The following is a 15344-nucleotide window of genomic DNA, read 5'->3' on the forward strand; positions in this document are numbered from 1 at the left end:
ACTCTCTCCCTCACCTCATCCCTCCCGAGCTGCATGTTTGCCCCCCCCCCTCCATGTGAGAGAGAGGAACTGAGCGCTGCACCCATTCAGCTCCATGTTAGCCAGGCTGGCTGTTCACCATGCAGATCTCTCATTACAATATGGGCACAGCAATCCCATACAAGCATGCCTCAAACCAGAAAGCGAGCCCCCTCTCTTCCGGCCCCCCCACAAGCCCTTCTCTGAAACGCCCCGCCCCTTGCACTAGTTCTCGGCTTGGATGAAAAGCCAGCACCTGCGGGCGTTATGCAGCCATGTGCCGCCAGGCCGGTTGTGATCGGGAAGGCATGTGAAAACACGGCCTGCGATGAGACACAGATCGCTAGTCAACATGGATCACGACCCACAGATAGACAGACGGTTACTGACCAACAGACAGACAGATAGACTGACCCACAGACAGACAGACAGTCTGACCCACAGACAGATAGACAGTCTGACCCACAGACAGATAGACAGTCTGACCCACAGACAGACCCACAGACAGTCTGACCCACAGACAGTCTGACCCACAGACAGACAGACCCACAGACAGACAGACCCACAGACAGACAGACAGTCTGACCCACAGACAGACAGCCAGTCTGACCCACAGACAGACAGACAGTCTGACCCACAGACAGTCTGACACACAGACAGACAGACAGTCTGACACACAGACAGACAGACAGTGTCTGTGTGACAGCAGGTGAGTCACAACCCTCCGTTCTGAGGTAACATGACCCAGTGCAGATTACAGTCCATTACAGAACTCTGACACACATTTGAAATCTGACGATTCATCACACATGCAGAAGTTTCACAATTTGCGTGTGGTCTCCATTGTTAAATTTAAGTTTGAAAATAGGAAACGTTGCATATTATAAAAGGTTACCGTGCAACATTGGACCATATCCTCCACCTGGCGCTGACATACTGAGCCCTAAAACATGTTTCAGCCCCCCCTCAAAGAATGGAAAAGTTGTCCGGCAGTACAATGCAAAATGATCTTTCATATTATTGGTATTGTTTAATTTGCCTGTCAAATCAGGCATATCGCCCATCTATATTTGTCCATAACTTCCTCAGGAAGACTAGCAGTAAAGGTGTTTTGAAGTTTTGCATCCTAACATAAAATCTACCAAATGCTGATCTGCTCTTTCCATACTTGATTCATTTATTTCTGCATCATACATCAGTTGGTTCCCAGTTGGTATGGATTCATGACAGATGATATCAAGCATGAGAATAAAACCCATAAAATAAAATGTATAAAATAATGTATTTTTTACAATTGCATGCAAAACTATAGCAGCAACAAACAGCATTTATTCTGACATTCTGTGGCAGAGGTTGGTCTAGCAGTATACAGTAAAAGCGTTTTTACACTCTGATAGTTTTATTTAGATGAACGATAACTGTTGCCAGATTTGTGTCAGAGAAAAAAAATATATATAAAATGTCAACTGGTGGGAAATAAAAAACTTTCATCAAAGAGAAAGTTTCAGTTTTTTTAGCTTGGGAAAAATGTAAAATATATTCCATTGTCAAAAAACTAAGACAGTAACAAAACGGTCTAACTGAAGTTCATGGTCAATAACTCAAAAAACAACAGATGATTTCTTGGAGCGTTAACCCTTTATAGAGCGCTAACACTTTATAGAGCACTACCCTTCAAAGAGCGCTAACACTTCACAGAGCGCTAACACGTCACAGAGCGCTAACACGTCACAGAGCGCTAACACGTCACAGAGCGCTAACAGTTCAAAGAGCGCTAACCCTTCACAGAGCGCTAACCCTTCAAAGAGCGCTAACCCTTCATAGAGCGCTAACACTTCATAGAGCGCTAACACTTCATAGAGCGCTAACACTTCATAGAGCGCTAACACTTCATAGAGCGCTAACACTTCATAGAGCGCTAACACATCATAGAGCGCTAACACTTCATAGAGCGCTAACACTTCATAGAGCGCTAACACTTCATAGAGTGCTAACCATGTTGCAGAATTATTATTTTACTTCAACGACAATGGTTGTAGTCTAAATAGGCTCTAAGCCTCTGGCTCCAGCATGCATTTACTGTTGGGTTCAATTCTGGTCCATTGCTATTTCAGTACACTCCCTCCTGTCCTTTCCCACTTTTTCTCCTCTGTCAATAAAAGCATAAAATGCCCAGAAATATATCTTTAAAAATACTCAAGCCTGCGTGCATCTTGAATCCAGAACTCTTCTGGGAGAGCACCAAAAACATTAGCAAACAGAGGGCAATAAAAACCAAAATAGATTACACTTCCTACTTAGCCCAGCTCACAAAGTGCCCGCAATATTTCCTCTTCGAAGAATCGGTTGAAACGACTCATGTTGTGATCTAATCTATTGACCTTTTGTTAGATTCAGTGGGTAGGTGGGGGGGTGATTAAAATGTTTGTGGTAGGAGGATGGATGGATGGGTGGGTGATTGATGGGTGGGTGGGTGGGTGGATGAGTGGATGGGTGGGTGTTTGGAAGGTGGATGGGTGAGTGTTTGAAAGGTGGATGGGTGGGTGTGTGGAAGGTGGATGTGTGGGTGTGTGGAAGGTGGATGTGTGGGTGTTTGGAAGGTGGATGTGTGGGTGTGTGGAAGGTGGATGTGTGGGTGTTTGGAAGGTGGATGTGTGGGTGTGTGGAAGGTGGATGTGTGGGTGTTTGGAAGGTGGATAGGTGGGTGTTTGGAAGGTGGATGGGTGGGTGTGTGGAAGGTGGATGTGTGGGTGTGTGGAAGGTGGATGGGTGGGTGTTTGGAAGGTGGATGTGTGGGTGTTTGGAAGGTGGATGTGTGGGTGTGTGGAAGGTGGATGTGTGGGTGTGTGGAAGGTGGATGAGTGGGTGTGTGGAAGGTGGATGTGTGGGTGTGTGGAAGGTGGATGGGTGGGTGTTTGGAAGGTGGATGGGTGGGTGTGTGGAAGGTGGATGGGTGGGTGTGTGGAAGGTGGATGGGTGGGTGTGTGGAAGGTTGTTTGAGTGTCTGAAAGCTCAATTGCACTAAAGTGCTGAAACTCATCATTGTGAAAAGTTGTTGGTATGAAGTTGTGTGTTTCTTATTGGTTACAGCAACTGTTTTATTACATATTATTATTTATGAAACAGTTAGTATTATTACATATTGTTATTATTTATGAAATGACTATTGTATTTTACTGTTTTGTTATTTTACCAGGTAAGTATGCCAAGAGAGGACTGAGAAGGAGCCTGTTTTTTGTAGAAAAATCTCTGATTTAGATTTGAATTTGCATATTACAGGCGTGCTATGGTCTCGTCATCCTAGCTCAGTGTGCTCTTTCCAGCTCTTCTACCGCTTCACTTTGAAAATGTTCATTTGCGTAGGGCGGTAGCTGCCTTGGTTTGGAGAGCCACCAGCACAACTTGCCAAACATACACAAGCAGAGAGTTTGACATCAACACAAGAATGATTCACCTTAGCATTTGCAAAATCATGAAGCTTGGAATTACAAAAAATAGTTGTTGCAGGTCGTACTGGTGAAACTAATGAAACATTTTACTTGAAATCCACAAGAAAAGGTTACAAACTGAGACCGTTCAGTCACAGTCTGGAGCCCAGTATTATTTAAGACGCCCCCCACCCCAGAACAACATTCTTATTGTTAACACTGATGTCACGTCCCTACCTGCAAAGTCTGCAGGTGGTCTAGTACAACCTTCAAAGGTCATGTGCTCATCTTGAGTGAAACCAAGGTTATTTATAGAGCCCAGTGTACTGTAGGACAATGAAGTACAAAAAAACGAAAGTTCACAAAGCACTTCTCAGCACCCTAACCCTAGCCCTTCTTCCTGAAATAAACGACCTCTGTATTATCTCACTGTTTTGCTGGAGCCATTAAGTTAGTATCCATTTATCCTTCCCATAGAACTCCAGATAAACCCTCGGCGCTCAGCATGAATTGGCCCATACAAGTACAGGCTTTCTAAAAGCCATTCTGTTCATTAGCTGACCAGACAAGTGAGAGCCTGGGAAGCAGAAATACAGTCCTTATACAGTTACTATACAGTTAATTCACAGTGCTTATAACACCAATCCCTCAAACATTTATGAAGTTTCAACGTTTTTTTTTTTTTTGGGCGGCTTCTGGATGGACTTATGGATCTCGACCTTACAGACGGAATAATGACATTCATTTCTTCTGCCTCATACTGTCCACCAATTTAGTTTCCTTTATATACCTGCAATTCAGAGATCCATTCCCCCCCCTGCCCTTATTCCAGCCCCCACCTCCACAACCATCTCACTGTAAAGCCCACGTCAATAGGAATATTCTCACATGGGCAACCGGATGAATTCTACGAAAGCTGTGGTGGTCATGGCAACTGATCTCACTGATTTAAGTCACTGGGGATGTTCTGGGATTCCGCGTGGTATACACGCCGTGACGCATGGAGGAAAACGTTCAAAAAGGTCATCGAGTTTCGGGGAAAATAACAGACGGGACGATAAGGGCACTGCACGCTGGTTTCGACCGAGAAGAGGGCTGTGAGAGACTCTGATTGGGTGAAATATTTTGGGGCTCGCTTCACATTACGGTGCGTTCGGCGCCCCCCCTGGCAGACCCCGGGAGACTGACCTGGGGTGTCTCGATGTGGGAGTGGCTGACCAGCCCTGAAACACGCTCCACTTTCTGAGTGTTCCTCCTGCTGGTCACACGAACCCGTGACACACCTTCCTCCTCTCCAGAGTTCTGCATGAAGGACACAAAACCATGCCATGTATCAGTGACATTAAAACACCTGCAGAGTTCACCACCGGACAAGGCAGCCAAAGACACACTGGAAACAGTAGCGGTCGCTCTTCATTTTCCACTGACAGCATTTACACGTATGAATTTATTTATTCAATATTTCCAACCACAACAACAGCATCAAAACATTGGAGATAGGAAAATATGTTTTCTTGTATTTTCGGAGGTAAAAGGAAATTTGAAATAATTCAGTTTTACATTTCCATAATTTAGCAGACACTCCCATTCACAGCCACAGAACACAGGGCTGCGGGATTCAAACTTTGGATCTGTTTTCTTAATGCCACAATGTGGTAACAACATCTATAATTAATGTAACATCCATCAGGGATACAGGCACTGGGTTTTCCTCTGGTCTTGCTCTCTGCTAACTTGCATTTACTGACCAATGTTTGTTGTGCAAACAGTCAGTGGTGCCCCGGGTATAAAATGTCAAAAGGCCAGAGATTAAACAGCGTTTGACAGTCCAGTCCGTCAAAGACGACCAACAACGGTGTCCTAGGAAAGAGAAAGGAAAACTAAAGAACACGGACCTCCGAGGTGGAGTTATTCCCGTGTTCTGGGCTGACACCGGGAACCTACAAAACGGGATCGGTGTGAAATAACGTGAAGAAGTTGGCAGCGGTAAACCGTTCCACTATTACTCAAGGCTCAGGTTAAATCTCATGCACACACAGAGGCTTGGTCTACCTGTGGACTGTTGAAAGCATCTCCACAGCTCAAACCGCACAGACACTCAGCAAACAGCAGAGGGCGCCATTAACAGAACGGACGTGTGTTGCCACTGCTGTGCCACGCTTTGACAGGACGTGATGCGGTGCCGCCGGACTGGTCCGATTCTTGCCAGGGAGGGTTTAGCGGAGCTGACAGGCAGGTCAGCTGACAGCAAAAGGGTCAGGGTGCCTCTTGCCCTATCAGCTGCCACCGCTGCCCAGGAACAGCGACCTCGGAGTAGCCAGGGAGGGAAGCGTTTTTACAGTCACCTACGTAGGGGTCTGTTGGCAGTACCTGCAACCAAACTCCTTTTTCCAAAAGAGCTTTTCCAAAATTCCCAACCCGGCCCAGAAGAGCGCTTCGTAAGTCCAATCGATTATGAAAGCATGCAGGCACACATGGATGCAAATGGAGTTGTGGCGCGCACACACAAAAATGTATCTTTTACATCGTAATGATAACCTTACACATGCAAATGTCCATCTTTTTTGGAAAAACCAGCTTCATTCTTTCCATCTCTACAGAAGCCCCCCTCACCTGGCTCTCTGCACCAAATCAGTTAATTTGCAGACTCTTATTTCTCCTGACATTCTCCAGTGTCATCCACCCGGAACGCAGATGAGGACCTCCTCACTGGCCAGCCCCTCAGATAGGGGTGTGTCATTGCCTGAACATGGTGTGGGCGTGATTGGCAAGGGCCAATGAGATGAGGGTTCTGACTAATTAATTCAATGAATGATAATCTCATTGTTTTAAACATGTCTGGCTCCCATTCAGGGCCTTATTACAGAGGTTTAAAAGTTTAATTGCCAAGAGCAGGAAATACACATGTAGGTCTGTGGAGCCAGCAATTTCTTTCAATAACTGGAATGTTTGTTTAACCATTCAGACACTCACCTTCACCAAAGGAGTCAGTTTTCTCTCTCCAGGTTTGGCTCCCAATCATGCCATGTCACACATAAATCTTTATGTGAACAAATAGCAGTTATAAACTGTACTACGCGTACTACGCATCTTCTGACAAAAAAAATTCCAGTATGAGGAAAACAATAGCAGATGGTTTTGTAAAGTCAACACTAACTAGCCTTAGCACAATGACTTCAAGTCTATAGGTACAGCTAGCAGAGTTCCATTCTTTATGCTAATAATAGTTAGCAAACTAACTACCGCTAGTCTACAACTTCCTTCAAATTGAACACGGAAAAATAATATACACAATTTAATCTGACTCTAGGGAGTTAAATAAAATCCTAAAGTACCCCTTTAATCCATCTATTCAATCTGGTAAGTAATCTCTATGTCACTGACCGTACATAATGCTGTTCAGACTTAGCACACGAATTTAAAAGACACACTGCCATTACTTGATTGTTATGGAGGCTGGTTAAACTATGACGGGACATAAGACCCAAATGTGCGTGGCAGGAAAATGAGATTTCTGATATCCGGGATTTATTTATCGCATGCTATCACTTCTGCATTAAAGACCTCTTCACTTAAAGCAGCTGAGAATGCGGTTGTGGCAGACGCATGCGCACGCACATACACACACACACACACACACACACACACACAGTGTGTAGTAGGAAGCAGAAGTCATTCTCGAAAACCCAGGCAGAGAAGCATTTACTCAATGGGCCCTAACATTTGGTCATAACCGGAAAACAAAGTTATGAGGCGATATTAAATCATTTAGGCCACATAAAATCAGCTGTCACCTCCCATTCAGGGACCATTAAAACACCAATGACAAGGTCCTAGTCTGAAGCAGATCAATAGAAACCATGCTCCACAGTGAATGGCCCATGTTTACTGCTACAGGCTGCAGATGGACTAGTGTCCTCCGCCCGCCAGCTTTTAAGTGAATAATTGATATAACTCCTCGTAGTTGGTTGTCTCCAGCTTGTCTATAAATACTACTGTGAGGTCACTGCGAGGACTTGTGATGGCAGGCCCGTGTGGCATCGCCAACCAAACCCACGATTCTGAGGCCAGCGCGTCACAACCGGACATCATCAAGCCAATGGGTTAACCCAGACAGTACACATCAGCCAATAGGTTTAACCCATGCATTACTCATCAGCCAATAGGGTTAACCCACTTGGCGATGTTTGTAATGTGGCCGACAATTTACAAGCATTTATATAGGCAAACTACTGGAATCAGCTTTATATCTTTGTGCATCTACTCTGCCCTGACACCTCAATAGTAGCACCAGCTTCCCCTGGAGGCCAGGAGAATCCACATATCTTCAAAAAACATCTAAAAACTCAGCTTTCCATAGAGTTCTTAAAATAGTTCCACTGCCATGTCCTCTTGCTGCCTTTCTTTAACCATTTATGTTTTATGTTTATTATTTGTATGGTCCTCTTTCCATCACTGACCTTTGCAGGTAACTAATTATTTCATCAGAACACACTACTAAACTGTGTGCTTGTTCCACCTGGCTCTTAGAAATGTAGACACTTACTGGAAGTCGGTCTGGATAAGAGTGTCTGATAAATGACTTAAATGTAAATTCATTGTTTACAACTGTATTGAAGAGGGCCTGTCTCAAAGATTCTTACCGCCACTGGACGCTCAGCACTCTCATCCATTCCCCCACCCTGGACTGTGTTCAGCTGTAGGGTCACCTGGTAACATTCTTGGATATCTACAGGAAATTAAATGAACACAAAGTTACCGTAATAAATGTATGATTCAATTACTTAAGTGTTCATCATCAGGCCTACGTCCCGACAGACCCAACCTCCATAAATGTCATCCCGGATTTTCTAACAGAGGCAAGAGAGATTACAGAGATGTCTCCACAAATACCCGTTGCGCAAAGAGTCTAGCATGAAGTGGCCTTCATGTCTGTTGCCTATAGGGATAGATGTAATAGGTTTCAATCAGATCATATGATCATGAAAACCTGTCGCCAGTTCTGCCTATACAACACATCAGTCCTTTACCAGTAGGTGGCGCTGTTTCCCCACTGTGAACAGCAGTGTACTGCGGGCCTTAATGCTACCAAATCCTGCTAGCTCTTCCACCGTTAACCATTGGCCACCCGCCCGCCCCTGCTCGTCCTCCTCCAATAATTGAGTTTCTTAAACATTGCTCACACTCTCCCTCCCTCCCGTCCTTCTCATCACCTCCTGGGTCACTAGGCTGCCGGGTTCTGTGGTAATCCATTGAGTGGCAGTCATTTGATGAGATACGGGGAGACATTGTTGCTGATGTAACACATCGGCCCCCTCGCTGAACTGGTGACTTGAAGAGGTGGCTTTTCTCAAATGAGATCCTGCTCGGCTAATCTAGAACTTTCTTAGCCAAGAGACACAGATGGAAACATTGTGCAGAAAGAGGGCCATCGTGTACAGAACTTGAAACATAGAAGATGTGTGTGCAGATGTGTGTGTGTTTCCTGTGAACTTGAGATAAGGGGGTGGGGGGGGCATAGGAAGAAAAGTGTACCCATGACTCATCACTGTCTAGCAGTGTCTGGGCGTGTTGTAGTGAAGCCTGTGATTTGACGGTGTGTTTATAAGCATTGAACAAACAATGCGAACGCATAACATAAAGGGACTTCTTGAAGCCAGAAAACAAGTAATTGAATGAGATCCTGTATGAATGCTGTATGAATGCTGTATGAATGCTGCATACAGCGGCTGTCCAAATATTCACCCCTGCCATTGGAACTCTCCACATTTTATCGTTTTAGAACATGAAAACAAAACCAATTTTTTTTTTATATTTGCTAAGGATCAACACAAAAAGGTATATATTATAAGTTAAAAAAATTATCTGCAAATATTTCTATATTAATTAATCAAAAATATTTGACTGAATAACTTTTTTACCCCATTTGCTATGACACACCTGAATGAGCTGTAGTAAAACAAATTGTCTTTAGAAGACAGGCCATTAGTTAAAAAAAAGCCCATCTGTGTGTTTCATATAATTTCTGGGAGATCTCACAATTGGTTAGTACAATTGCTAACATATTCTACATCATGAAGAAACATACAAAGCGAATCCGGAATAAGGTCATTCAAAAGGACAAACCAGAGGTAGGAAACAAGAATGTTTCCAAGGCAGTGAATATCCCCCAGGCCACAAGGTCAAAACTGAGAATATGTACAGAACAGAACTCACAAACTGCATATCTGGACAAAAAGGCAACCAATCAGGGAGGTCAGTAGTCAAGAAAGTCACCAGTCAGGGAGGCTGCCAGTCAGGGAGGTCGCCAGTCAGGGAGGTCGCCAGTCAGGGAGGTCGCCAGTCAGGGAGGTCGCCAGTCAGGGAGGTCACCAAGAGGCCTATCACAACTCTAAATAGGTTACAGTCTTCTATGGCTGAGCTGGGAGATACTGTTCATACTGCCACAACAGCCCAGGTGCTTCACAAATGTAACTTTTATGGGAGAGTGGCAACAAAATGACTCACATCAAATCTCGGCTAGTGTTTGCCAGAAGGCATGTGGGAGACTCCAAGCCCAAGTTGTAGACGATTCTATAGTCTACAGCCTTTTGGCCTCAATGCTTAGCGCTATGTTTGACACCGGACATCATTCTGAGAACACCATCCCTACCGTGAAGCATGGTGGTGGCAGCATCATGCCTTGGGGATGCTTCTCTGTGTTAAGGCCTGGAAAGTTCATGGAGACAGAGGGCAAAATGGATGCAGAAAAGTACAGAGAAATCATGGAATAAAACCTGCAAGTGAACTCAGTCATTGTCTTCAAGCAGAACAATGACCCCAAACTGCAAAACCACACTGCAGTGGCATAAAAACAGAAATGTCAATGTCCTGGAGTAGCCCAGTTAACCTCAATCCAACTGAAAATATGTGGGAACAGTTGAAAATTGCTGTTCTCCAGATGTCCAGATGTGTAATGCCGGTAGACTTAATCAAATAGACTGACGCCTGTAATTGCTGTCAATGGCGCATCTACCAAAGTGCTTAAAGTGAGTGAATACTTTTTTTTCCCCAGAAAGGGAATGATAAATGCTCAAACACATTTGAGGAATCTCTGATTATTTTTTATGCTGTTGAAAAACAATACAGTACTGTAAAGATGTAGTGGTATTACTTGGCTCTAACTTAAATTTTTAAAAAGCAGCTCTTTCAAAACAGATATAAATCATTACCACCCAAATAATAGGATAATTGCTCTAAAGAGGACTAAAGAGACTAAATAGGTTAATTATCAACAGAGAACAATAGATGTAGAGCTTAAACAAAAGATGTCTAGTATTGTGCACATTAAGACCCAGTCAAATGAAACCTAAGAGACTACAGCTTTCCCTTTCTCCAACTTTCCCAAAATGTTTCCAAACCCTCACAGACCACATGAATTCCTGGCCACAGAACAAAAAACACTAACTCGGTTTTATCCCAGTTAGTAGACAACTTCTTTCACAGGCGTCTCTAACAGATACTGTTGTCCTATTATGGGACGTCCCGGATAGAATGCCCCTCGGTCAAACTCATAGAGGGGTTTCCAATGAGCCTCAGTCAAACTCATAGGGGGTTTGGCCCTATTCTCTGTTCACATGTGCATGTGTGTGTGTGTGTGGGGAATACACCCACGCAAGAGCCTCATGTCCTGTATTTGAGGTAGAACTAGACAAAGGTAGCGAAAGACGGCTCCCGGTGAATCAGAAACAAAACAATGTGTCCCTAAATGCTTTCCATGGACGACAGATAATGCTCATTAAACTCTAACATTCAGCAGATAACCGCATCAGAATTAAGAGCATACCAACCCCCACCCCACGTATTACAGGTTAGGTTAAGGGTCAGGAATTAGGGTTAGGGTTGGGTTAGGGTTGGGTTAGGGTTAGGGTTAGGTAACTGAAGTTACGATTAAGGTTCTGTTTAGGATGAGTAGAAATGTCATTTATGAATCCCATTCAACTTGGGTGTCCCAATTCAGGTGGCTAAATGAACGTGTGTGTGTGTGTGTGTGTGTGTGTGCGAGCAAGCGTGTGGCCAAACTCCCAGCTCCGCCTCCGCGCCGGCCTTGTCCTTTCCCTGAATGTCTGCATGCTGGGAACAAAGGGAAGAGTCCACCATTAGAGCGACCTTTGTCCGTGATTGTGCAACCATGCAGACGTCCAATCAGGCGCTTGGTGATTCAACTTCCCACAGTGTATCTCGGGCACGGGGACTCCCATTCATTCACGCGTCCAAAACAAACCCAAACACTGCACAACACCGTCTAATACTGAACTGAGAGACCACTTGGCACCGTCCCGGCCCGTTTACATACACTACCATACCATGTTCAGCATTCTGCCATTTCCTGTTAGTCAACGCTAAAAAGGCAACCGGTATAAAAACAACCAACCTTCTGCACTACAACAACAAAACTGCAACAATTAGCCTGAGCCCTACCACCCCTGTTCAGGTAGAGCCACTGCCAGGGCGCTGTAGTGACAGTAGCAACACGAAAACCTCAGAGATCCCCAGCTCACACAAACCCCGGAGCCCTGAACTCAAACAACAGACGGCAACTGGGAGGCTAACGCGATGAGTAATGTTTGAATTACCCTGTTTTCCCGTTAGCTGTGTAAACTCTCGGCACCTCCCCTGAGCCTGGGCTGATGATTAAAACCACATGACAGGAACATAGAGAAGCCTTATTCCAGCCTGCTCTGGTCCTGTACCTGAGATTCTCCCTCTCTCTCACACACACACACACACTCACACAAACTTTGTCAGCTGTATCTTCAGACTGAACTGCCAGGCAGGGCAGGATGGACAGGGCTTGAGAATGGCAGCCATGAGCTGTTTGTTTCCAGAGCCACGGTTCTCCACTGCACCTCCAGTCTCAGCTGATTGCTGCACATTCCAGCCCTGGGATCCAGACTGCTGAGCAGAATGCCTGGAATGCAGGTTGGGACTGTGGATATCCCTCACTTAGCTGTCAGCGATAATACGGAAGTCTAGCTTAGAATGAGTCAGACCAGAACTGTCAAGATATGTGATCTTTTCAACACTGGAGGTACTGATCTTAACAACCCATCTGGTATTTTCTGTGTAGGTGACTGACATGTTTGTGTCAATGGCAGTAGCAGCCTGGCAATAACACATGATTGTATTTTGTATTTATAATCTATTTGTTTGGTGAGTTTGGAGAGGCAGGCATCCATGTCTGGAGAGACACATGATCGGGTTGGAGAGGCTCCTCAATCCCCCCTGCTCTTCAGCCCTCACCCCTGCCCCGTGGTCACCCATCCCCCAACACAGCTCCAGGGCTCTGGGAAGAGGAGCAGTTGAGCCCCAGGCTCACATCATTATGGCAGGGGCCTTGCCAATTAGAGGGACCACTCAACCGTTGGTTAAATAGGACTAATTTGACTCCTTCGCATAGTTAAAAAAGACAGAAGTGAAAGAGTTTTTTTTTCAGGGAATTAAAGGTAGGATTGCAACATCACGTTCGGTTCATGGTTCCAGAAAGGCAACAACAGATGTGGTGTCATTAAGCGCATTCATTGTATTCGAGTAAAACATACACAGGACTGGATACTACTTAATGGGTATCTATCTGAGTTCTGGCTAATGTGAACAAACCTTATCTAATAAGAACAACTCTTTCTGTGAGACGTGAACAATGAGGTTACAATTAAATGTCACAGAGCAAAAAAGACAGATTGATGGCCACGTTTAGAATATAACTTTAAGGTAAATATGTCTAAGTCCTGACAAAAAATGTATCTCCCTGAGAGCCTGTGAATTTGTGATCGGCCCCACTGATATAGAAGATTGTGTCCATGTTTTCAGGATTTCATTCCTATCCAAACACATATGAGAGGAGGCTATACAGCAACCTTTATTAGCAGAATTGAAAGGCCTCTTTCATGGGATTTAACTGAGATACATTCAGGCTCAGTTAAGTTCCAACAAAAAAAATATATATATAAAAGAAAAAACCTGTCCCTGTTTTCTGAATCCTAAACCTGTGGTCAGAGGCCATAACAAGCCTACAGACAAACAACAAGCAAGTCGTTTCTTATTCTGTCACAGATCTAAACTTAGAAAGTGAATGGACAGCGATGAGAATTAATCTCAGTGAAAACCAAAGGAAACCACTAGATACTGTACTGAGACAAATGTGGAAGGATAATAGCAATTTGGAAAAGGATCATGCCTGTGTGTACTGTATGTGTGAGTGAATTGTGTGTGTATTGTGCTTGCATTGTTTGTGCATTTTAGTGTCATACCTAGTAGGGCATGAAACAGTTGGCTGCTGAAGATTGTGGTGACCTTTCCCACACTGGTCTTCAAAGCCTGTTCTTCTGGACTGGTCAGGCTGTCCTGGTACTGTCTCAGCAAACCCACTGCCCTCTCCGTGTCTGACCATAGGGATGGTTTGTGTTAACACCCTCACGGAGCGATCCGATGTGCAGCATGTATTACTATGATAGTGCTTCAAACAATTACCGAAATAACATTTCAACAACAAGCGTAGAACGTGACTTTACAAACCGGGTGGCTTGAATCCTGAAAGCTGATTGTTTGACAGTAGCGGTATGCAATAAGGCATGTTGGTGGGTTTGAGATACATTGCCAATATACCCCAGCTATGCGCAGCGACCAGATACTGAGCTATGAGTAGTGCATAAAAACAGTTCTTAGCCGTGGAAGATTGGTCATATAACACACTCCCTCGTGCTTTATTGGTTACGTAAAAAAAAGCTAATAATATTTGGGTTTTGACTAATCATATGCTGCAGTACAGTTGTCAGGATACACTATCAAAGGCAACGTTGAAGTTGGCGCGTGGTTTTGGTCAATGTTCAAGAGTTGGTCTGACTTGTAGTGCTGCTAGTGGCGGGCAACGGGAATACTACCAAAACCGAAGTAGGCTGGTGTACTGTATATAGGATATGATCTTGCACAGCTGTTTTGCCGAAGCCAGATTGGTAGTGTAGAAATAATTAACAGCCCCGTGGCACGCCTCAGTCACTTCACTACAACCACCCAGTTAGTAGTAGTTTAGGGGCCAAGTGAATTACTGCCCTTGCCGTGGAAGTGTTAAAGTGACCAATGGCAGTATGAATTCGTGGAAACATAATTAGCCCACTTAATTTTTTCACTGGAGGGTTTCTTCTCAGTGTAGGAGTTCAATCGATTCAAACGTCAACGTTGAAACATGGCAAACCTACTGATAGGCTACGTTATTATTTTCGAAAACATCTCCATCGAACAGGGATATGTATTATTAACCTGTGTAAAGCACACAAACTAAACACTAAACACCTGCGGATCAAAAATATGTAGGCACTTACCATACTTGTGGACCATGGTATGTAGAAAAATAATATAATACAAATAGGCGAGCCGAAAACTAACCAACCCCGAAGAACGAACAGCGTTCGAGTTTTTGGCAGGGAGTGGTTTGCCGTTATTTTTCCTCAAAATAAAACCCTAGAACTACGTTCCCTAATTCCCACAACGCAGACTACTTGGGTACTTGGCACCAGCTCCACGTGAAGTTCCCGGGAATTCCGTTGAAAAATTTGAACGTTTTCTTGCATCACCCGTCGTAGCAAAAAATGTGATGGCCTACTGTAGAAAGGTCAGTATTGCGCACTCACTATGATGTGGATAGAGTCTAATAACTGTTTTGTCTATCATTAACTTATGGCAGAGTAAACACAGTTGATGAGTTGAGAAAGCGACTCGAGTATGCCAGAAGAGTTGTATTTAAAGTCAGGATCTTGACATCTTGTGGTGTCGCGGGAGAACTGCAAAAATATACTTTTTTCGGTCATATATTTTTCTCGAAATACGAAATTGAACAAACTACAACTCTATTTACTTACAAAC

General features: G+C 44.3%; 1 protein-coding gene across 2 annotated transcripts in view; it reads right to left on the reverse strand.

Moving 5' to 3' along the window:
• dlg3 (discs, large homolog 3 (Drosophila)) overlaps positions 1-15176 on the reverse strand; it is a 90594-nt gene extending 75418 nt beyond the window's left edge. Inside the window, exons 1-4 of one of the 2 annotated variants that reach the window (XM_010902899.5) lie at positions 14804-15176; positions 13736-13867; positions 8090-8175; positions 4635-4748 (exon numbers count right to left, since the gene is read on the reverse strand). In XM_010902899.5, coding sequence (XP_010901201.1) covers positions 4635-4748; positions 8090-8175; positions 13736-13867; positions 14804-14819 — 348 coding nt within the window. In that variant the 5' untranslated portion in view covers positions 14820-15176. The remainder of the gene's footprint in view (positions 1-4634; positions 4749-8089; positions 8176-13735; positions 13868-14803) is intronic. The other variant, XM_034291715.1, reaches the window with a different exon arrangement.
• Positions 15177-15344: the final 168 nt, after the last annotated feature.

The sequence above is a fragment of the Esox lucius genome, chromosome 4 (genome assembly GCF_011004845.1).
Source record: "Esox lucius isolate fEsoLuc1 chromosome 4, fEsoLuc1.pri, whole genome shotgun sequence".
Lineage (NCBI taxonomy): Eukaryota > Metazoa > Chordata > Actinopteri > Esociformes > Esocidae > Esox > Esox lucius.